The sequence below is a fragment of the Sorex fumeus genome, unplaced genomic scaffold (genome assembly GCF_029834395.1).
Source record: "Sorex fumeus unplaced genomic scaffold, SorFum_2.1 ptg000122l, whole genome shotgun sequence".
Taxonomy (NCBI): Eukaryota; Metazoa; Chordata; class Mammalia; order Eulipotyphla; family Soricidae; genus Sorex; species Sorex fumeus.
In genome coordinates, this window is record NW_026606179.1 from 2,919,213 (window position 1) to 2,943,003 (window position 23,791).

General features: G+C 63.8%; 2 protein-coding genes across 2 annotated transcripts in view; one reads left to right on the forward strand and one right to left on the reverse strand.

The window, feature by feature from the left end:
* The window catches only part of SLC5A10 (solute carrier family 5 member 10), a 51,867-nt gene that overhangs the window by 13,024 nt on the left and 15,052 nt on the right, over positions 1-23,791 (forward strand). Inside the window, exon 9 of the mRNA XM_056135746.1 lies at positions 2,922-3,057. Coding sequence (XP_055991721.1) covers positions 2,922-3,057 — 136 coding nt within the window. The remainder of the gene's footprint in view (positions 1-2,921; positions 3,058-23,791) is intronic.
* On the reverse strand, positions 131-22,953 carry FAM83G (family with sequence similarity 83 member G). The gene is made up of 5 exons (XM_056135744.1): positions 22,429-22,953; positions 10,293-10,460; positions 5,158-5,282; positions 3,462-4,710; positions 131-535 (listed from the first exon to the last, which is right to left on the reverse strand). Exons 1-5 carry the CDS (start codon positions 22,951-22,953, stop codon positions 131-133), a joined length of 2,472 nt encoding a protein of 823 aa, XP_055991719.1.

Consider the following 23,791-nt stretch of genomic DNA (forward strand, 5'->3'; position numbering starts at 1 on the left):
GTACGTGCCCACGCTGCCAACCAGCCCCCACCTGCCTCCCAGGACAGGTGTGGGGGGGAGGGTCTGGGCATTCCCTCCAAGGACAGCTGCTCAGGGTGCAGGGTGCAGAGGAGGCCCGGGCGGGGCTGAGCTAGGGGTCCTTGCGGTCCCTGGGGGCCGGGGCCCTCCGCCTGGAGTCAGACGAGGCCCACTGGCCGCCCGTCCGCGCCTTCAGGTGCTTCGACTGGGACAGTTTGGAGAACGGGATTCCGAAAGGGCCCAGGTGCCCCTCGGGGGCCCGGCTGTCGGCCAGCGTGTGGGTGCCACGGGCTGGCCGTGGGCTCCCGGGATCCTGCAGCGGGCGGGATGCGGGCCCCCCCTTGGCCGGCCAGTGGGCGGGGCTAGCCGTGGCCGGGCCCACTCTCCTGGCAGAACTCTGGGCACGGTCAGCAGCGGGGCGGAAGCGGGGGGGTCCTGGGGTCCTCAGCGGTCGTGGGAAGCCCTCTTTGTCCCGCATCCCTGCGGCGGACACTCCGTATTGGTGAAGCTGCTGGCCCTGCAGGGAAGGGAGAGAGTCAGTGAGCTTGGGGGCTGTTCCCTCCCTCCTACCCACGTCCTGCCCATTCTCCCCTCCACTCCAGGAGCCTGTTTCACTGCACTGAGCCTCAGTTCCCCCATGTGTCCCGGGGCCACCCTGCCTCACTGCCACGACCCCAGCTTTGAGCATCTGCAAATGGGGCCAGAGTTGGGCTGCGTGTGGGCTGGCGAGCCCACTCTCACCGTCCCTGTTCAGGGGCCCCAGACAGCCATGGCCCCTCGGTGGGCAGTTCCTGGCGGTCCTAGGGTGGGGCTGGGAACAGTCCACACCTCGGAAGGCGCCAGTCGCCCCTTTCACCTGCAGGGACCCAGCGGCCCAAAGCGGGGCACACAGAGGGGGCTTGCGGGGGCCAGCTGGACTGCCCAGAGGGGCTGAGAGCGGCCCCTGCTGCCTGCAGGTGCCCCTCCTCCCCGCCCTCCAGAGTCAGGGCCTGGCATATGGCATCCGGGTGGGTCACCATTCAAGAGAGTTTCCCATGAAAGCTCCCGTGTGAGTCAGCTGCCACTGGGACCCGCCTGCCATGGCGCTCCAGCCCTCGGGGTGTGCCATACCCCTCAGCAGCCACTGGGGCTCACCGGGCGGCCTCCAAGGGGCATCCCCAGGCTGGCGCCGGCTGTGTCCCCCACAGGCCACTAGGCTTTTTGTGTCCCTCAGTGGAGACACTTGTGGCCAGGACCCATCCCGTGGAGGAAGGGCAGACCTAGCCAGGCTGCCTGGGCTCTGGCCCTGGCACCACGGGCAGCTCACAGGGAGACCCAAGGCCTGCCCCCTGGGGTGCCCTCTGCCACAGGGGCTGTTTCCATCGGAGCGCGCCTCATTCGGCGCCTCTGCAGTGCTGGCTCAGCGCCCACGACTTGCTTCACCCCACAAAGGCAAGGCATAGACAGCTGCCCACAGCCCCACTGTGGCCGCACCCCAAGGAAGCCCAGGAAGGTCAGGAGTGGCTGTGCAGAGGCCCCGAGTCCACAGCACCTGTGGGGGAAGGGAGGCACCGAGTCCACAGCACCCGTGGGGCAAGAGGGGAGGCCCCGCGCCCACAGCACCCATGTGGGGGTGGATGCTGCAGATTCGCAGACCAGAGCACAGTGGTCCTGGGGTGGAGTGGTGGGCCGGCCGTGGTCGAGGCAGCAGCCCACACCACAGGGGAGGTGCCAGCACGGCGGCCGGACGCTGGCCTTGCTGGGGCCCTGGCCCTCAGCTCTCCTGCCCCTGGGCGCCTCTCTCCTCCCAGGCTCATGGTCCAGCTCTGAGCTCACGGGGCGTCAGAAGGGAAGGCCCTGTGGGGTCCTTGTCTGCTCGTACCCAGACAGGAGAGCCAGGGTTTGCCCCAAGGTTTGGGGCTGGCAGCAGAACAGGACTGAAACCAGCTTGTCCTGCACCCCCAAAGCTCCATGCCCCAGAAGAGAGCTGCCCCCGCCCACCCCCCCTCACACACAGGGGAAACGCCAGGAGCTACACATTAGACTAGGCTCTTTGGAAACGGATTTAATCATTTAAGTTCTACTTCTGAACTGTGGGTTGTGTGGATCAATTGAGAGGGAAAAGATACATGGACATTCCAAACACATCACTCTGAACATACAAACTTACTGAATTCCAGACTTTAAGTGGATGTACTGCCATTTTCTTTTTGGGGGGGTGGGTGGGTGGGTACCAGGGAGAGAGAGGAATGGTAAATGAGTGTATTTTTGTTTTGGAGCCAGGACTGAACACTGCACCTCACCCGTGTGAGGCATGTGCTATTTTGCTGACCCACCTCTAAGCCCCTGAATTACATTTTTTAAAAAAGCAAATTTCCTTGAAAGTTAATAGTTTCTTTTAAACATCAGACTCATGGGGCTAGTGAGATAGATCAGTGGGCTGAAGCACATGCTCTGCATGTAGGAGGCCTGGGTTCAATCCTCTGAGCACTGCTGGGAGTGACCCCTGAACACAGCGGCAGGAGGTGGTCCCTGAGCACTGTCAGGTGTGGCTGCCAAGCTAAACAAACAGTAATTGAAAAGCAGACTCATGCCAACCCCCTGCCGTCTCCTGCCCTGTAGCGCAGAGGGTCGGCCTGGCCAGCCGTGCTGTCCTGCGAGAGATACCAGCTCCCCACCCCGACACGTGCCTGCCACAGACAGTGCTCAGGGGCACCACCAGCCCCGACCAGTGCTGGGTGCTGGGCTGGGCCGACCCCACACCCTGGGGCGGTGGTGCCTCACAGTGAAAGGGTGGGGGGAACCTGCCTGGAGGCATGAAGCTTGGGGGTTTTGGGTTCTAGGGGCAGCTTCACCTCCACCCAGGGAGAAGCCCTGCTCCGGGTGCCCTGCAGGGCCAGCACTCACCTCCTGCTCATGCCCAGGTCATCGTGCAGCGGTCCCTATCCGCCCGGGACCTGAACCACGCCAAGGCGGGCTCCATCCTGGCCAGCTACCTCAAGTTGCTGCCCATGGGCCTGATCATCATGCCGGGCATGATCAGCCGCGTGCTCTTCCCAGGTAGGGGCGCTGGGCGCTTGGCGGGGCTTGCAAGGGAGGCCCTGACAGACAACAGGGGCAGTTCCCAGTCTGGGGCCGCAAAGGAGCTGATCTGAAGGTGGCCTGGCAGGAGGTTGGGACAGAGGTCACCTCCTGTATGTGATCTGGGAGTGCAGAGGCATCGTGTGGGCAGCTTGCCCGTGACCGTCGTGGGGTGGACCAAGAGCCTTTCCCTTTCAGCTCCAGGGGGCGAACACATGACCCTGGGTGGTCACTACTCTGCCCTGCCCTCAGAACTGTCCCTCAGTTTCCCTCTCTGTGACAAGGAAAGCTGAGCCAGGGACAGCAGCTGGCAGCTGACAGGCAGCCGGCAGCTCTGGGGGCTCGGGAGGCCTCGGGGAGGGGCTCCCAGGACCCCCACGCACCTGTGATTCCTTGTCCGCAGCGCGGGGGGCCCGCATCCTTCTTGAAGTGCTTGTCTCGTCACGCTCCTGGCCCTGGGCCCACGGGGAGCCACCCAGGGGCCCCCCAAACGTTCCTCGGGTCACGTGGGGGGCACTGAGCTGCCGGCGGGCCAGGGGGGCGGGCCCGTTAGCCTGCTCGGAGTGGCGCCTCCGGGCAGGGGTTGCGCTATCCCTCACCTCGAAGTATTCGTCAGACACAGACGAGGAGGCCAGCGAGGGCCGCCGGGGGCCGGGGCTGAGGCCGGAGCTGCCCGAGAGGCTGTCCTGGTCACTGAGGGTCACATAATCGTCGTCCTCCTCTTCGTCGTCCTCCTCCCGGTCTAGCCCGTTATGGAGCACTTCCCCCACACTGCTGGGGTCATCCTGGGTCACAGACAGCTGCCGCTGGAGCGGGGCATGGCTGGGGCCCGCTGACCGGGGCGGCCCATGGTCAGTCCCATTCTGGGGCATCTCATCTTCCCGATGTTCCGGGGCCCACCCGGCATCGCTGCCGTCCTGGGCCAGCAGGTCCGCCACGGGGACTGTCCGGGGCTTGGGTACGGGGGCCTGTGGCTCGGGGTCGCCCTGGGGGAGGCCGTTCTCGGCCAGGCCCTCGTTCTGGGGGGCACTGGGCGTGGGGCTGGGGCCGCTGTCCCGGCTCTGCTTCCACAGCTGGGCGCCTGTCTGGGACGTGTCCCGGATCTTGATGCGGTTCATCTGGCTGGGCTGGGGGTTCCAGATGTTGGGGTCGATGATGTTGATGTAGCCCAGGATGTCGCTGCCGGGCTCGGGGTCAGGCTCCACCCACGTGGGCAGGTACTCGAACATGTTGGCGCGCTCCAGGTTTAGCAGCCCCGGGTGCACGAGCGGCGGTGGCTCCATGAAGTCCCCGGGCCGCTCGGCCAGCACTGCGCCCCGCAGCCCAGGGGGCCTCTTGGCCTCCTGCTTCTCGGAGGACGTCTTGGCGATCTCATCGGCGCTCTTGGCCTTGACCAGGGCATACTTGGGGTTGACCAGCTTCTTGGCCACGGTGCCTGAGGGCGCCAGAGGGACCACCGTGGGCAGCAAGATGGGCTCAGGCTCAGGTTCCTTGTCCATGGGGACACCCTTGAGGCTGACGCCGTGCGACATGAGGTAGAGCTCCTGGAACTGCCGGTCAAACATCTCCACCACCTGGCCCGACAGCACAGAGATGACGTTCCGGTCCGTCCTCGCGGCTGACCACGTGAAGCTGGAACACAGGCAGGGCAGCCGGTCAGCACCCGGGGCTGGTGCCCCTCATGGTGGCCCCAGGGCCGGGGGAGGACAGGATGCAGCTACAGGGTGAGGCCCGTGCAGGGAACCCCGGGAAGTCCCTGCATTAATGCACAGCGCTGTGCTCCCTGGGTCTCCCCCTGGGGCTCCCTGGGTCTGGGGCCCTCCTAGGTGCTAAGGGCACCAAGCCCCGCATGAGGCTCTCCCGCCCGCCTCAGTGTCCGTCCTGTGTGCGCTGGATCAGCCCACAGGCTGGAACAGTATCCGCGACAAAGCTTTTCCGCCTCCCGGGCAGGGGCGTGCCCGCTCCTCACGCCTCAGCAGTTTGGGACCCAAAGAACCGGAATAACCAGGGTGTCAGGGGCAGAAGTAGGGGAGAGAGGAGCTGGGACTAGAGACAGCTAAGCAAGAGGGCTGAAGTCACCTGTAGGAGCCGCAGATGGCCCGGTCTCCATCCACAAACATGAACTTCTGGGCCAGGGCGCCCTTGAACTTGGTGGCTGACCGAGTGAAGAACTCCGTCCCCCCGATGCTCCGCACCCTGAGATTCTGTGATGGGAGGGATACAGAGTTACACGAGCACAGCAGCGACCACACGGCGGGGGCAGCTTCTGCCGGGGATGGCGGCAGGGGAAGGGAGAGGCAGGGTGCTGCTGCAGGGGCAGGGCTGTGCGGGTGAGGAGTGGGCTGGGGACTGTCTGGAAAAGGCCCCCAAGGCTGGCACTGTGCACTGGGTGGGAGCCATGCAGCGGGACCTGGGCTCCCCTGGGCATGCCCCAGCCAGTCTCTGGGAGCTGTCTGAGAGCCACAGCAAACTCCCTCTACCGTTGGTCTGTCCACCCCCCACTGGGCCTGCCTGGCAGATGCAGACCCCTAGGAAGGGGCGCAGAGGTCCAGCAGGAACTCCCCTCCCTGGGGGCCAGCTCCCCTCCCTCCTGCAGGGGAGGCAGGGGTCAAAGGTAGTGGTAGGTGGACAGAGCCTGGGAGGGAGGAGCTGAGGGACCCCGCGGGACCTTAGGCTCCTGAGAGCCTGACTTGGGGGGTCCATGTCTGACAGCCCTGGCAAGGGTTCTGTCAGCAGTGGTCCTGTGGCTCACTGTGGGGGAGGGGCCACTAACACCTGCGCTGACTCCCTGGCACAGTGCCCCCATGCAAAGGCAGGAGTGGGAAGGAAGAGCCCCAGCTGGGAAGAGGTGCGGGTGGTTCCTGGGAAAGCCACATCAGGGATGAGTGCGGGGAAGGCCAGGAAGCGTGGGTCAGGGTAGAAGGGGCTGAGGTGCTCCTGGCTGGGAGGAGCCAGAGTGCTCTGGGAGGAAGGCAGGTGAGGGCGCTGCAGGGCGGCTGGCCAGTGGCTGACGCAGAAGGGCACAGGCTCCTGCTGGCTCTGCAGAGAGGTTGGGAGGGGGAAGAGCAGAGCAGCTCAGGCATCGTGGGACAGGGTTCAGGGACTGATAGAGGCCGCAGGCACAGGAGGACAGGACAGGGAGGTGGCTTGCGCAGAGAAAGGGGCAGCGAGGAAAAGGCCAGCGCTACCCACTGACCCAGGTCACCCTGTCCTGCTAACTCCTGGGATTTCTGAGCAAGATCGGGGCCAGCCCCAGGCCAGAATCCACAGCAGTTGAGGGCAGGTCCCCACCCACCCCGCTGTATGGTGGACAATGTCTGGTGGGGCCCAGCCCAGAAGGCCAATAAGCCTCCTGTGCGCCCAGGCCGGCTGCCTGGCTCCCCCGGCGACCAGCCTGCCCACAGCCAGCTCAGCAGGAAGCTGGCCCTGGCCCAGGACAATTAAGGCTCGTGACTTTGTACCCAACAGGAGCATGCTGGGGGACCAGGAGTCAGAACAAAGATCCGGAGGGCGGTATGAGGCTGGCCTGGCACCGGTGCCCAACCGCAGGCAGCTCTGCGGTTCCTGCAGGCTCGGGGCTCCTGGCCCAGCACCATGGCTGTAGCCACGAGCCAGTCTCCCCGGGATGACTTGTCCCCTGCTTTTTGCACTGGGAGGCTGAGGGGCTCCCCGCGGGGCTCTGGGTGCTCCAGGCACTGGCATCCCTGCTGGGTGTGGGGGGCTGGCCTGGAGCTGGGGCTCGTGGCAGCTTCCCGATTTGTTCCTGGTGGGCCCCGCCCTAGGGCCTGGCCCAGATGAGGTAATGTCTCCAGAGCCAGGACTCGGGAGCAGAGGTAGGATCCCACAAAGCCGCATTGTCTCCGAGACCCAGGACACCCACAGCAGAGCACGTGGGCCGGGCCCGGTGCTGGACCCTGTTCAGGATAGGAGGCAGTGATGTCTCTGGAGGACCCCAGGGAGATCTGGTGGCAGCATGTTGCCAGCTCTGAGAGTGTGTGCCCAGGGTGGCTGGGTGCTAGAGGGGACCGGAAGAACCTTAGCGCCTGTCCTGCGCCCGTCTCTGGGAGCCCAGCCTGCCTCTGCTCCCCAGAAGGCTGATCACTTGTGCTGGAAGCCGAGCAAAGGTGTGGGGTTGGGGTCTTCTGCCGGCGCTGTGAGCGAGCTTTGGGGTGGTCGACTCGGCAGCTCCCGAACTTTGTCTGAAGGGCTTCTGCTACCTCGTGGTTGGGTCCCCAGGCCTGCCTGTGCGTTTACAATCTCCCGCACCGCCCACCACATGGTGCTGCAGGGAAGGGCTCCCCACACAACCATTAAACAGGTCCCAAAGCAGAGAGGCAGCTCCTGGCAACAAGAGGCCCAGGTCTGATCCCCAGCACACGGGTCCCCTGAGCCCCACTGGGACTGACTCCTGGGTACAGAGCGGGGTGTAGCCCCTGAGAGCTACTGTGTGTAGAACAGGCAAACCGAGAATGTCTCCAGATACAGCAGGCACCCCTTCTCCTGAGGCAGACCCCAGGGACAGGTGGGCAGGGGGCTTTGTGGCAGGGGCCATGCCAGGGGCCAGAGTGGACCTAAGCACAGCCTTCCAGCACTGACCACGGACTCCTGGCAGGCCTCCTGCTCACCAAAGTGGGTCCAGCCTTCGCCCCAGTGGCCACTGGCTTTTCTGTTTTGGCTGAATAAAGCCACCAGCTCTCGGGGCTAGCAGGCGTCTCGTGGCCCTGGCCTGTCCCAACAGAGGAGCCTGGAGGCCCCGTCGGGCTCCCGTAGGCTGCAGGTGTCCTTTAGCACCCAAAGGGAGCTGGTCACGTGGTCCTGGCCGTGGGGTCCCAGTGGCGAGATGGCCATGTCCTCTTCAAAAGTCTACTGGCCAAAGGGATGCCCACTTCCACCCCGAAGGGATGCCAGGCCCAGCTGAGGCCAGGGTGCTCGGGCGGCTGGGAACCCACGGGGCGGTACAGCTGCGTGTCCCTCCACAGCCAGCAGTACCTGTTCCCATGACGTGCTGGGGGGTCCTCCAGGGTGAGGGCGTACAGGTGGCGTGGGGCGCAGGAGCCCCAGGTTTCGGGAGGGGCCAGGCTGCCGTGGGCCTGCTCTGCCCCAAGTGGTCTTCCCTAGGGTCCCCCAGCCCTTCCAGACAGGGAGACTGAGGCCCGAAGGCTGGTATCTGCCGCAGGGCACAGCAGGCAGCAGGCCAGGGCTCCACTCGGGCTCCTGGCACAGCCCGCGGCCGCAGAGAGAACCCCAGGCCCCCTTCCCGGGCTGCAGGAGGGGAGGGCAGGTCTCTGCAAGGCTGCGCAGGCCCAGAGCTTCCCAGCAGAGGACGGGCTCCCGAGACAGGCCGGGGCCCGGCGCGCCCGCGGGCAGGGAGGGGGGCTGTGTGGGCAGGCCCTCGACAAGGTGACACTTGGCCAGGGCTGGGCCCACAGAAGCCTCTCTGGCCGCTCGCCCGAGCTGCAGGGGGTGGAGGCAGGCTCAGAGGTGAGAAGGAGGCCAGGGTCAAGGTTCCTTCCCCGGAGGGGCCCGGCCACCCGGAAGCAGAGCAGGACCCCCAGAGGGAGCTGTGGTTCGGGTCCCCACTCTCCCCTGCCCAGGGCGGGAATGTCAACTCCTTGCCACGCTGCAGCTCTGAGCACTTTTACAACCCTGTCTCCTCCGTGTGGCCTCAGACGACCCTGTGAGGACTCCTCGTGGGCATGGGGCCTGCAAGCTCAGCAAGGGTGCATGGGGCAGCAGGGTGGCCACCAGCACGGCCAGCCGTCCACGGAGTTCTCTGGCTCCTATCCCGACTTGGCGGGATGCTCTGGGCAGGACCCCATGTAGCTTGGCTCTGTGACCCGTCCGTCCTGGGGTGGCCCTGTCAAGGGGCCTCGGGGACCCCAGGCACGGGGAGCGTTGCGACTGCAGGGAATCCTGAGGCCCCCAACTGCACCAGCAGCAGCAATGGGCATGGTTCGGGCTAAGCAAGGACATGACAGGCTCCCCCACTGGGCAGGGGCAGCTGCCCTGAGCCCTGACTGGCCAGGGCGCCCGCGGTCACACGGTGAGAGCTGCCCAAGCTGGCGGCCACTGGAGTGGGCGCTCAGTGCTAATTACACGGCAGGCAGCGCGGCGGGTGAGCGTAGGGCTTGGGGTCAACGTGCCGGTGAGACCACATTAAAATATCCCCGCGACCACAGACTCACCGCCTGCAGGGCTTGCGCCCACTTGAAAGGACCTGGCCAGCAGGGTGGGGGGCGGGGGGCCCACACCTGACAGAGGTCAACAAATTACAGGCTGGGGCGAGCCCCTCATCAAGCAGGTTGGCCACGCCTCTTGTCCTAGGGCTTGGCCAGCCTCATAGAACCAAGTGCACCCTGGTCCTGGGCCAGGCGCTGGGTGGACACTGCGGTGGACCAACCCGTAACTGACACACAGTGACTGGGGCCGGAGGATCCACTTCCCCCACCCATGAAATGGCCTCGGACGGCCGCCAAGCCTCGGGTATGAGCAGGGTTAAGAGCACTGTGAAGGGAGCCACTGTGATCACAGGACACACGTGCCCATGGAGAAAGGCGCTGCACATGGGCAGAGCAAGCTCTGTCCCAAGGGAGACACCCATGCCTGAGCTGAGGGAACCGCGCCCAAGGACAAAGCTCCCGCCCGTGGCCCAGGAAGGCTTCCTTGCCTTTGTTCTTTGCTTCTGTGTGGCAGTCATGCCTGGTGGTGCTCAGGGGTCGGGCCAGCAGTGCTCGGGAGATGGTGTGGGGACTGGGAGTCGCGCCCAGGGCTCTGTCTCTGGGCCACGTCCCTGCCAGGGAAGCCTTGTGTGACCTCAGCCTGAGGGAGTGCCCTCTGTTGGACCCAGATTCAGTGGGTGGACTTACGTGAGAACAGAGCTTGGCATGGGCCCCAGGAAGGACTTCCCGCGAGCCAGTGCTTCCCAGGTGGGAGAGAGCTGCCAGGGGAGGCGCTGAGCACCTGGTCCCCGAGGTGTGCGGCTGACAAGTGAGCACTGTGGCGTGGGCCCTGGGCCGCGGCCAGCAGACTATAATCAATGTTTACGGTATCTGCTGAAGGTGGCAAGCGTCCTGTCCCCCAGGGCACTCAGGCAGCCACCAGGTGACCCTCGGCAGGTGGCTCCAGGACTACTGAACTCTGTGTGACCTGACAGGGCGCTGCCCCGGGAGGCAGGTGAGATGTGCTGGGGATGACCGGATGGCCAGCCGGCTCACCTTGAGGTGCCCCAGGTGCATGCGGGCGCGCTCGCACATGTGCAGGAAGTACTTGACATTGCTCTCGTCCACGATGATGTACACGGCCACCTTCCTCTTGAAGCCGGCGTCCACCAGGTCCTTGAAGATGTCCACATCGGTGAACATGTCCATGACCACAGCTATCACCTGGGAGCAGGCAGAGCTGGTCAGGCAGTGTAGTGTTGTGGGACCCTCCCTCCCTCCCACCCTGTGCTGTGTGGGGTCGGGGGCGCCTCTGGCTTTGGCCTCAATACTCTGGCTTTAGCACACGGACTCGCCATCGGAATCTCTAGGGACTCGAAGGCAGCGAGGCTCAGGAGGATGTCCTCCAGGCCCGCTGCCTCCTGAAGGAAGAGCCCGGAAAGCAGGGCTCAGAGCTGGCTGGGTGACAGGTGCTGGGCCCAGGAAGTGGCTCAGTGGCAGAAGAGCCACCTCGCAACCACAAGCTCCGTCCCCCACGCCTGCCCACGTGCCAGTGTGACTCCAGGGCGACATGGTGGACCCCATGGTGCTTCAACCAAGCATGCCCTTCCAGCGCACCTTCGAGCAGTGTGTGTGGGGGGGGGGCGGGCGCGACCCCTGGTCCCAGCACAGTCAAAGACACAACCGAAGAAGGCAGAAGGCCGCGACAACCCTAGGCGACCTGGAAATGAGGGTCTGCGTGCTGAGGTTTGGGGTTTGGAGGCGAGCAGGCCACCCCCACCCGCCTCGGGCAGCCTGCATTCCGGCAGATACACAGGGCCCAGCCCCGGCCCGGAAGCAGTTTGCCCCAGGTGTGGGACAGTGTGGAAGGCAGCTGCGTGTGCTGCGTCCCAGGGGCCTCAGTCTCTTTGTGTCTGGCGCTCGTGTGGTCGTGCAGGCTCACTGGTGGCCACTCCTCTTCTGCGCTGGACAGAGCCCGCCCAGCAGCGACCTTCCTGTCATCCGACTCCAGCCTCCTGACCTGTTGGGGTAGCCCCAGAGCAGAGATCTGCTCCAGCCGCCCAACCCCCCCCCCCCCGCTCCCCCCCCCCCAGACACACCCCTGCTTGGCGGTAGGAACCCAGGGCTGGAGCAGGGAGAGGCTCAGGGAAGGACAGGGAGGCTGAGCCCAGATGGTCTGCGGGCCTCAGTCTGGCCTCCTCCCGACCCCAGGCAGTCAAGGGGGTGTGTGAGCCGAGTCAGCACCTCTGAGCAGCTCCTCCCTCCACCGCACCCCTGCTGGGTCTGAGAACCTTCTGGGCGACTGACGCAGGCAGGCCGGTCTCCGCTGGGCCACACAGCGAGCTGGGGACAGGCAGGCGGGAGCATGAGGGCAGCCAGGTAGGCGCCCCTCCCTGGGACCCACAGACCTGAGGGTGGGAAGCAGCTGGGGCCTGCCTGGGACGTGTCTGCACAGCCCTTGCCGCCCCTACGGGTCCACCTGGCCCCTCCCTGCCCGGCCCTGGACGTGATCTCCATGTGGCTCTCACTGGTCCCACAGATGCAGAGAGGGGGCTGGCGGGGGCTCTCTGCGTGGGGAGCACTTCGGACCAGGTGAAGGGGGTGGGTGCAGGGAGGGAGCAGCGCTGTGCACCAGGGGAGCAGGGGGTGGGGGAGAGGGGCTATGGGGTGGCACCAGCGCGGAACACACTTTCTAGCCAGGGTTAGCGAGGGGTCTTAAGAGGGGCCCTGGAGGACCGGAGCAACAGTGCAGCAGGTAGGGCGCCCGTCTCGCACGCTGCTGACCCAGGTTCAATCCCCGGCATCCCATAAGGTTGGCCCGAGCACCACCAGGAGTAATTTCCGAGTGCAGGACACCCCTGAGCAAGCTGGATGGGGGCCCAAGACAAAAATAAAAAAAATAAAGGGTCAGAAAGTGCTCGGTGAAGGTTGGCTGAGGGGACAGATAGATAAGTCAGGGCAGGGAATGCTCTCAACAGCTCCGGCCGTCACTGATGGTGACACGCGGCCGACTTTCTCTGCTCTGGGTGCCAGCCCCAGCCAGGCCTGAGGCCTCCAGTGAGAGCTCCTGTAGCAACAGCTCACGTGCCCCCGGGAACGGGCACAGCCAAAGTGCTTCTGCTCAGACTACCCTTCCCTCCTTGGTGCCACATTGGGCTCTATTGGGTCTGGTTCCGGACAGGGGTGACCCAGGGTTAGATCCACTGGGGCTGCCCCCCCTACCTGTCCCAGGGGAGCCCACACAGCCTCAGGCCTCAGGGCTGGCTCTCCCAGGGGCCACGTTCAGTGCAGGTGCCAGCTAACCCCCCTGGCGGGGACTTGCCCTCTCACCAGTCTCAGAACTCCTTGGAGGCAGCAGGTCCCAGCACGGCTTTGTCTGGTTTTAGGGCCACACCTGCCAGTGCTCAGGGGAGGCTCTGCACTCCAGAATCACTCCTGGTGGAACTTGGGGACCATACGTGGTGCCAGGGGTTGAACTCGGGTTGGCCGCATGCAGGCAAATGCCTTACCCGCTGTGCTATCGCTCAGGCCCATGACGGCCTTTCTGCTCACGGGAAGGTCGGGCTGGAAACCACGGGCTGGAGCTCAGGCGCTCAGGAGGGGTCACAGGGCATGCAGCTTTCCTAGGAATCTGAGCCCCCAACCCCGCCCCCACCCCCCATCTCACAGCCCCCAGGAGCTGGCTGTAGTGGTGCCGCCAGTTCCAGTTCCTAAATCCTGTCCACTCCCTCCTGATCTGCTCGAGTTGGCAAGTCTCAGGGAAATCCTAGTCAGCTATGAACCAGGACCAGGACAGCTGGCGCGAGTGCCAGCCCCCCTGAAGCCAGCACCTCCTGCCTGCCAGACGGGATGTCGGGCGCTCACTGTGCTCTGTGCAGGTCACACCCAAGGCTCCGCACAAACCTGCTGGTCAGCTGGAAAGGGCCTAGGGTCAGACTGGCCTGGGCATGCAGAGGAGGGGGCAGCCGGAACCTGGGCCCCTGCCCAGCCGTGCAGGAACCATGCAGGCAGCCCGGGCCCTGCTCTAGAGGGGCTGCTTGTGACACGCTGTGAACTCTGTCTGGGGTGCAGCCCTAGGAGTGGGCAGGACGACACGGACCTCAGCCCAAGGCCCTCACAGGAGGCAGGGTGAGGGGCCCACATGCCTTACTGAGGGGCCTCTCTCACAGATGCAGCCCAGAACCAGCTGGATGCCCATGACTGTCCCCCTGGGCCTCGTCCCCAGAGCAGAAGACTGGAGGCTGGGGCTCTTCCTCCCCCAGGCCCAGGGGACCCTGGTCTGGCAGCCCCCACCACTCTGACCCTCTCAGGGCTTCTCTCCCCACTTCCCCAATCTACTTCCATTTTCAGAATTCCCCAAGTAGTCTGGGGACAGGTGGACCCCCCTGGGGTAGGATATGGGCGCACTGTGGTGTGTGTTTTGGGGTCGCGCCTGTGCAGGCTCCATGCCAGCTCTCTGTCCCGGGCAGCAGTGGGGAGGCCTGGGCCGGGGGGCCCATCCTCTGAGCCACAAGGAACGACCCCATCTCAGGGGGCCACCCTAGACACAGCCCACACACGAGAGCTGCTCTCGTCTTTCCAGGGCCCCGCAGCTGTGTGAACGAGGACTGGCAGGTGCAGGGAGGGACCCCCTCTTGTGCCTCAGTTTCCCCATCTGAGAAGGAGGAGATGTATGTAGCACCCAGGCTCCTGCACTGCTCACATGGCTGTGTGCTGTACCCATGGGCCAGGAGAGGCAGTTCCTGTGGGCGCCTGTGTCCAGAGCAGGGGCCCCAGGTGAGGGCAGAGCAGGGCTGTGGGACAGCCCAGCGGAAGGCACATATTGAGGTGGCCTGGGCAGTCTCTGCCCTGGGCTGGCACCTGCCACCCCCTCACCCGCTACCCTGGCTCGGCCACAGTGGGCCTGAGCGTGCCCCACCACGATGATGGGGGGGATGGCGCAGTGTCCGGAGGACACATCTCTCTAAGGCTGAGGCTCCCACACTCTTCTAGGCCAAGCAGGTCCTGGAGGTGATTCAGCGAGGGACAGTGTGTTGCTCTCCTAAAGTGCTCCCCAGCAATGGTGGGGAACAGATGTCCCCTACCAGCCTGAAAGGCCAGTGACTATGGGCAGGTGCATAAGTGATGGAATATCCTCTGGACCTGCCCTCTAGAGCACCCTGACGGTGGCGATGTGTGGGGTTATCCTAGGAAGTGCTTTTGTCTGACACGCCCACACCCATGATGCCTAGGCCACCCTCCGGGGCTGCCAGGGGTGAAGCACATGAATGCACAGAGGGGCCAGGCCAGAGCTGAGAGCCTGTGCTCAGCACGCGGGGCTGCAGCTGGACCTGCTGCCCGCCAGCTGCCCACCCCTCCAGTCCGTCTTCTATCTACCCAGGGCAGCTCGGGGTGGGGGAAGGACACGGCCCCACGTGACCTGCAGGCCCCCCCCACCGCCGACAAGGTGTGACGGCGGACTTCCACTTCCACCATGACAAAGTGACAGGGCCTGTGCCAGCCTCCCATCTCAGCAACCAGGACCTGGGCAAAGCCTGAGGTGCAGAGGCCGGCCAGCAGGGGCAGCTCCCTCAGGTCACGGTGAAAGGAGGCCCTGGGAGGTGACAGGTTCCCTTCCCCGAGTCAAGAAGACAGTCTGCTCAGAGCACGCTCCAAGCCCGGCGAGGTCCCCTCACGCCTCAGCTGGGCCCCCAGCAGGAGTCACAGGAAGCAGGTGCTCACGCACCTCAAGCCAGCTACCTCGGAGCCACAGCGAGGGGTTGCAGGAGGGGCCTGAGAGGACGCTGCCGTCAGTCAGGGCAGCTTGTCTGTCAAAGCTGTGCAGACCACAAGGTTTCTGACCCGACGACCCAATTCTGACAGGAGCACAAAGCCAGCCTAGATGGCAGCTAAACAATGGCTGTCGGTGGAGGCCAGATTTGGGTCAGTTTGCCAAATCCTTCCCTAGACTAACGTCTGCTCTGAGGCCATCTAATAAAGCTTAATAGCGAGCCTTAAGCGCATCGGCTGTTTCCAGGCAACTTCACTGCATCCCAAAACTATGATCCAAGATATTCTAAGAGAACGAATGAGAACAAAATAAGGCACAGCACTAGATATATGGGCACCATCTAGAGTTCACTGTACCCAATATCCAATCAAAAACCAGACACGCAAAGAAACAGGAAAATAATGATACTGTGAGGAAAAAAATAAAACTATCAAAATCAACCCAGAACTGGTGGAGAAACTGGCAGTAAAACATGAAATTATGACTGTATTCTATATGTTCAAAGGTTACTTAGAAACTATTTTTTTAAACGGGAATGTCACTAAAATAAACCTCAAGAGATGAAACAATTCAACGTAAAATACAAAATTAAGATATTAAAAAATCCTGGATGGGATTAGAACAAATTAGACACACAGAAGAAAGATTAGTGAACTGAAGACTTTTCAACAGAAACTTCCCAAATGAACAGCAGAAAGATGGAAAAACATCAGAGTCAATGAACTGTGGGTCAACAGCAAAGGGTGAATATCCACAGAACCAGAGTGTCGGCAAAGCCAGAGACGGGGGGGAAAAACAGAAAGATACTGAAAAATTAACAGCCATAACATCTCCACATTTGATAGAAAACAAAGACCCAAAGGCCTGGGAAATCCAAAAAGAAACACGAAGACACTGTCACTACGGAACACTCTAATCATCCCTTGAAAACAGTAAGAACAGCTTAAACCCACCCAAAGACAAAAGAAAAATGGCAGAGTAAGGAGCAAAGACAAGCAAACTCAGAATCCACAAAGCCAGAGGACACTGCACCGGAAATGGTTAACCCGTATTCCACAGCACAGGAAAGTTCTCAAAACCAGCAGTGAAATGCCAGGCATACCAGTGCCGGGGACTCCCCCTGCAGCACTGCACCGTGGTGGGACCACCTCCTCCTCACACAGATCTGGGCTGAGGTGGGGGTCTGGGGCAGGCAGGCAGGGCAGCAGCAATACAGCTGCAGTACCTCAGTTTCCCTCCTTCTCCACAATTCCCCTCCCCGTGTGTTGGCAAGGATAATGAGGACTTAGAGGCCGGTTCTCCATGTGCTGGGGGACCCCAACTCCCGACCCACTCAGCCCTCTGGTGGCAATGGGTCCTGCCCTCTGGGAGGGGTCTGTGTATACAGGGTAGCAAATGCTGACCCAGCCAGGGCCAGGATAAGCAGACCAGATCTCTGACCCAGGAACAAACGTCCCCTTGTTGGGGAGCATGGGGGTTGATGAGGGCTGCAGGGTGAGGAGGCGGCCCCTGCCCCTGGTTCCTCTCCCAGCTGGGGAGATGTGGGCCTTTTAGCCATGACCACCCAGAGCGTATCCTGGGGCAGAAACGATTCCTGGACCAGGGGCGCTGCCCGGCTGTTGCTCCTCCCCACGAGAGCTCATGGCAAGGAAACTCTCCACACTCAGCCTCAGTTTCTCTTCGGGGAAAACGGGGTGTGGGGTTGGATGGCCTCAGGTTTCTCCTTTCTGGCATCACCAGCTTGGGTAACACCTTCCCCGCCCTCTGCACTATTAGACGGAAGCCTCATTAAGGCCAATTACAGCGAACTCAGGCTCCTGAGTGCCGTGGCAGAGAGGAAACGCTTGAGGGGCCCAGGAGAGCTCACTGCACGCTTCGCAAGCAGGAGGCCAGGTTCTATCCCAGCACAGCACGGCCAGGGGTGACCTGAGCCCCACGGGAGTAGCCCTGAGCATGCTGGGTGTGGCCGCCAAACCCCCCAAACATACAGCACAATGGCTGCCGGTCCCACCCAGAGGCTTCTGACCAGTGGCGTGGGCCCTGCCCTGAGTCTCTGGCCTTCCCCTGATAGACATCGGCTCCTCATCACGGCTCAGGAATGCCCCAGAGACAGAAACCAGCCGTGTGTGGGGAAGGACTCAGGTGGGAAGGGATGAGACACGAGACACAAGTCCCTCCTTTGTCCTGCTGGCCCGGAGGACCCACGTCCCTGGAGCTCTGGCAGGCCTGCAGGGGCGCCACCCAGCCAGCCCAGCAGGCAGTCTTGGATGCAGAAACCATGGGTTTCCAAGGAGGAAGGGCTCAGAAGGGGATGGAGAGCCCAGTAGGGTCACCAAACACCCTGGTTCCCAGGAAGTCTGACCCGCAGAGGACTCAAGCACCATCCCACAGCCTCGGGGCAGCCTGAGGTCATGTCCTGTCATGGCGACTCCCTAGCCCCAATGCAGACCCCAGCACAGGGTGCTCACGGCCCTGGCTGCTCTGGGAAGTGGCCCACAGAGAAGCTGGAGAGAACAGAGGAACGCAGCAGGGAAGAGAAGAATGAGCAATACTGGGTGCCAGCTCCTCCAGACCCAGGGGCGAAGGACCTGCACAAAGAAAACTTCAAAATACACATCAAGAAATAAAAGGCTACAACAGCCCCTGCTCACGGATTGGGAGGATTCACGCTGTCAAAATGGCAATACTCCCCAAAGCATTACGCAGATCCAAGGCGACCCCTACCCCCATGACATTTTTCAAAGAAATGAATCCAACACTCCTGAGAGGAATACGGAACAAGGGCCGTGTGACCCCCTTCCCCACCTGAGTCTCACCACAAACCAGGCGAATGTTGCTGCTACCCCGGCAATGGGGAGAGACTGGAGAGTAGCTCCGGACTGGGGACGAGACAGAGCCCACATGCTTCGAGGAGGTAAAGGTAAAGGTAAAGGCCCTCCCGTTGATCGTCGATTTGCTCGAGCGGGCCCAGTAACGTCTCCATTGGAGACTTTGTTGTTACTGTGTCTGGCATATCGAATACTCTCGGTAGCTTGCCGGGCTCTCCGAGAGGGGCGGAGGAATCGAACTCGGGTCGGCCATGTTGGCCGCTTGTAAGGCGAACGCCCTACCCGCTGTGCTATCGCTCCAGCCCAGCGGGTAGGGCGTTCGCCTTACAAGCGGCCAACATGGCCGACCCGAGTTCGATTCCTCCGCCCCTCTCGGAGAGCCCGGCAAGCTACCGAGAGTATTCGATATGCCAGACACAGTAACAACAAAGTCTCCAATGGAGACGTTACTGGGCCCGCTCGAGCTTCGAGGAGGTGGGCTGCAAATGCCACCCATCAGGGCCATGGGATGAAGGGGCGTGGCCCAGAGGCGCTGTGACTGCCCCGCACCTTCCTGTCACTCCCAAGGCCACGCAGCAGCAGGTGCAGACCCTCGAGAGGCTGGCCCCTCCCTCCCTGCAACATCAGAGCCCCTGGTTTGGCTCTGCGTGCCTGACTCTGGGAAGGTGTGTGGGGTGGCCGGGGAGGGGTCGGGGGCCAGCACTGGCTGCCCTGAAGTGCCGCCCTGGACTCCTAGACTCCGAGCCCGATGCGCCATCCTCCCCCCTGGCAGCAGCTCCAAACTCTCAATTAAGATGCAAATGCCCAGAGCTGCTCCCAAGACTCAATGAAGAGGTGAACGCCCCGGTGGGCAGGAAGCCTCTGGAGTGCGGAGCCGGCACCTGGGATTATGTTATCAGATGGTTCCCGCCTGGCAGGTGAGGAGAGCCCCGGGCACAGGCTGGAAGCAGGAGGCTGTGCTGAGCCTGAGCCAGTGCCCCCTTGGAGCCATGCCAGGGCCTCTGCAGGCACCGAGGCTGCCCTGGTGCCACTCAGGGACAATGAGTGCACCCTGTCTGGCCCACAGGAGAGGTGGCGGGGGAGAGAGCTGGATGGGGACAAGAAGCTTCACTGTCCTTTGTCCAGCTAGGGGCTGGCTAGGGGCTGGTTCCCAAGGGAAGCCCAGGAAGAACAGCCCAGATTTCCCCTGGGGGAGGGGGCTCAGGGCCACATTCAGTCTGCGTGGGAGGGGCCTCGGCCCTGACGAGCTCAGGACCTGAACCCAAGCAGCCGAAGTTTCCTCACCACACTGCAAGCAACCCCTGCGTTATGGCGTTACCATCGGGCGGGTTGCAGTGCAGGTAAAATGCCCGCTCAGCACCTGGCATGGAGCTGGCACTTAATAAATGCCTCATTAAGCAGCTTCTCCCAGAGCCAAGCCGTGGGCCAGGCCTTCAGCGTGTGAAGGCGGGAGCCTGTCAGAAAAGACGTGGGGTTAATCGGGCGTCACACAACCCGGTTCCAGCCCCTTCCCGCTGGGCAGCCCTTGCCAAAAACTTGACACCTCTGGTGTCCGTTCCCAAGACTGGACCAGGGCGGCCTAGAATCTGGGTGCCAGACCAGCCTTTGCCACTCACTCTCCCCCGGGCCCCTCTGTGCTGGCCCTTTCCTGGGGAGCTCCCGGGCCTGCTGAAGGGATCCTGCTCCAAGCCCTGCCCTAGGTGTGGGGGGGCACTCCCTCCGGACCCTAACCTCCCCAGCCCAGCCTCACCCCTTGGTGAGGCTGCAGCCAAGCGAGGCGGCCCTCCCAGGCGAGATGCTACAGGCCTGCCTCTGGTATGCAGCTGGAACCCCACAGCAGGTTTTTCCCCAGATAAATCTCTAGTTCCTGGGGCAGGGGCGGGGCCTGCCAGTGACCTTCCAGCTGGGGAGAGCTGAGCCCCCAGGCTGGGAGAGGTCTTGGCAAGCCACAGGGCTCCTGTCACAGGGGGTCCCGGAGCAGAGCTCAAGGGCCCCTCGTTCCTTGTACCCATTTCACAGATGTGAAGATGAGCTTGGGGGTGCAGGCGCCCAGCTTGGAGGCAGAGCACACCAGTCCATTCATTGCAGTCTTTTGGGAAAGGGGGGGTGTAGGGAGCCCTGCGGGGAGGCGGCCACTCCCCAACTGAGCCAGGCAGGCCGAGACTGTGCTGTGTCACTTCCCTGCCCCAGGGCCCCCTGCCCTGCTGACGGGCTGCTCTGACTCAGCTCCTCAGCCCAGGTGCCCTAGTGGGCTGGTGGGTAGGGGTGAGCGCTCGGGCGCCCCCTCCCTGGCCTGGTGCGGAGAGTCCTCTGTCCCAATGGGAAGTGGTGGGTCAGGATGGGAAATGGGGGGGTGAGGGAAAGGTGACTCATGGGAGGACTCCCAGCGGGCAGGCGGGCGGGCCCAGCAAGGTGCTCCGTCAGCACCCGCGTCCCACGCGTCCCGATCTCGGGGAGCCGGGAGCAGCCTGGCTAGGGGAGCTCAGGAGCGGCCCCTCCCTGCCCTGCCCGTCCCGTCCCTGTGTCCTCCTGGGGACCCCTCCTAGAGTCTCAGGACGACACGGGCCCGCACCCCATCCCTCCACCCAAGAACTAGCTTGGCCACCTTGGCAGAGACTCCTCAGTCAGCCTCAGTTTCTCCTCTACGAACGGCAGATAACTGAGATGACCAAGAGCCTGACGCCCAGCCAACCGCAGCTGTTGTTCCCGTAGGCCACGCTCACGCATGTCATCACGGTCTGGGGGCCACGGTGGAGAAGCAGAAGCCCGGCTCACCCAGGCAACTCCTCTCCCATCCGTGCCTCAGTGTCCCCTGGCTTGGCCTCTGTGGCTGGAGACTCTTGTTCTGGCCAACAGGACGCCCCGCTGATGTGGCCATCCCGGGGCAGCCTCCCAGGGCAGCCCATGACTGAAGAGTCGGCTCCAGCCTCTCACGAATCTCTTCCTGGCTCCCCTCCGGGAGATGGGAACGTGCAGGGCTTCTGTGAGGGGCAGCAAATGAAGTCTGGGGGAGGGGGACTGAGGGACTGCGTGGTGTGGCAGGGGCCCAGCCCTGGCCAGGGGGAGGAGGGGGAGGCCACTCAGGAGTCCCCAGTCTTGCCCCAGGCACCCCTATCTGGCGCATCACGGCCCGACTGCCTTTCTGTCTGGGGGAGATTAGACGCTGGCCGCTCCCATGTCAGGCTGGGATGGGGAGTCCGCCTCCTTCCTGCTCTAGTCGGGAGGGGATGGGGAAGGGAGACCCGACCACAGCAGGCACCTCAGTTTCCCCATTGTTAAGTGGGGGCAGAGATGAAGTAAAGGGATCCCAGCACCCCCACCTGGGGGACTGGATTCCAGGACCTCAAGTCAGAGCCTGTGGGAACAGCACCTGCTGGACCCCCAGCCCAGGCAGGTGTGGGGCGGCTGCTCCTCGTGAGAACCACCTTCCTCCTCCCGGCCCTCCTCTTCCTGTAGCTCTTCCTCACTCCAGTCACCTGACTCCACCTTCCACAGCGGCGAGACGTGGCTTTTATCCTCCCCTCCAGAGCTTTACAGCCCAGAAATATGAAGCTCCAAAGCTGCCTGGGATCAGCTGGAGAGCCAGAATCCCTGTCACTGCTACTGGGCTCAGCCCCCCCAACCCCTCCACCCCAGGACAGGCATGCCCTCTCCGGAAACCCAAGACACCTCGGCCGCTCCAGACCCACTTCTGATTTCTTGTCCGGGAGCTCCCCAGCCTTGGTGGTCAGCCAGGAAGGTCCCGACATGCATGTTGTGTTTGTGTGAATCAGGGCGGGGACAGCGAAGAGGTTGTACTGCCCGGGAAAGTCACGTGCACAGTGGAGGACCAGCAGACCAACAGTCCCCGCTCCGCTCTATACTCAGTCCGGCCTTGAGACCCTTCTCAGCTCCGGGGCTGAAGCACCCGCATCAGGAAGTGCCTTGAGTCAGAGAAAAGGCATTTGTACTTGGAGATACAGCACCCACTCGGGATCAGGCGAGCACCCTTGCTCAGAGGAGTCAACGCCAGGCAGGAAAGGACACTGCAGTGCGGGGCACAGGTCTGGGAGGGGCGGACCAGGGGTGCCTGCTGAGGTGGAATCCAGCCTGGGGACTCGCTCCTCTTCCCATCCTGAGGAATGCATCCCCCAACCCCACCTCCTGGCCGGCAGAGAAAGGGCGGGCCTGTTACTGCACCTCACTCCTGCCTGCTTCTGCTCCTTCTCAGCCTGGACCTCTACTTCCTCACTCAAGCAAACAATGCAGCTTGGGGGCTGGTGGAGCTTCTCAGGGTGAATCAGAGCCACCCCAAATGACAGGAGCAAGAGAAAGTCCATACTTCCTGCCCACCCCACCCCAAGGCAGCACCTTCTTCTGGGGAACCTGCTCGCCAGGTCTGGGAAACTTCACCCCCCTCCCCCAGCAAGGCACAAAGGCTTGATTGGACGCACCCACCGCCCCTCTCCCTCTGCAAAGACACCACGGAGGCACGAGACCCCAGAGGACCGGTCTGGAGTCCCCTGCGGGGTCCTGGGCTCTGGAGGGGGCTGCTGGGGCTCAGGCCAGCCCCTGGGGGCCAGCTTCGTCTCCGGAGGCCCTGCGAGGTGCTCACCTTCTGGGCTTGGCTGATCATCTTGCGGACCACCTCTTTGATGTGGGCCTGTCCATCAATGGGCGGCTGCATGTAGACGCTGGCCCGGGTCACCCCGCGGTAGGCGATGGTGTCGGGCCAGCCCAGGTCCAGCTGAGGGATGGAGCGGTCCGACTTCTGGGGCCAGTACTCCAGCGAGGGGGGTGGCTCAGCCTCGTGGGGGGCGCCGTCCCCGGCTCCGGCCTCCTCCTCCTCCTTCCCCACACCGTCCTCCGCGGGCCCCCGGGGACGGCCCAGGTCCCTGGGGTCCTCGGACCCCGGGTCGTACACCTCGATGGTCTCCAGGATGCGCTTGAGCTCCAGCTCGGAGAGGAAGTCCCGAATGTTCTCCCGCTTGAGCACCGCGTAGAAGGCGTCGGGGCCGTCGGCCACCAGCGCCTCCAGCGCCAGCCGCTGCTCCTCGCTGTAGAAGAACTCGGGCTTGGCCTCGCTGGAGCGCCAGTTGACGTGGCTGTCGTCCAGGCACTGCACCTGGGAGAAGGCCATGGTGCCCGCGCGCACGCTCCGAGTCCCGGCCCCGGCGGGGCGCAGCTGGCTCTGGGCTCCCGCGCGCCTCGGTGCGCGGGCGCCTGTGCGGGGGGCGGGGAGCGGGCCGGGTCAGAGCGGGGCGGGGCGGGCGCGGGGGCCGGGCCGGCCGGGGAGCTTCCCAGAACTTTCCCAGCGCGGGAGGCCGGGCCTGGACTCGCGCGCCCCCGCCCCGCCGCGCATCCCGGGCGTCGGGGCCGCCGGCCGAGGGGCCTGCCCGGAGGAGGTGCGGGCGGCGGGCTCCCGGGAGGGCGCGGGCGCGGTGACTAAGTGCCGCCCGCCCGCCCACGCCACCTGCCGTCACGTGCGCCCGGGGCGGGGCCGGAAGCTGAGTCAACGCCCCCGACGGGGCCGCGCTCACCTGGCGCTCCCCGAGCCCCGACTGCCACGCGCCAACTCCCCGGGACCCCGGGACGTGGCGCGCCCCGCGGAGGTTGGCGGGTGCGCGCGGCCTGGACACGCGCCGCTTGGCACCGCCTGGGCACCCGCTGCCCCCGACCCCACCACCCCGGCCCGAGCCGGGCCGAGTGGGAGCCTCCCGTAGAACAGAACTGGTACCCAGACGTTCGTCCGCACCCCTGCCTCCAGCCCAGGGAGTCCGCCTTGTCTCGGAGCACCCCCAGGCCCCCCAAACCTGGGACCGGTCCTGCAAGAAGAGTGGCGCCCCACCTGAACCCTGGGGCTGCTGGGGATCAGTCCGGCTCTCTGCTCCGCGTCCCCGGGGCTTGGGACCCTGGTTATGGGGGGCGTGGGAACCACATCTAAAAGCAAGCTGGCAGGGTGGGGATAGTAAAGCCCA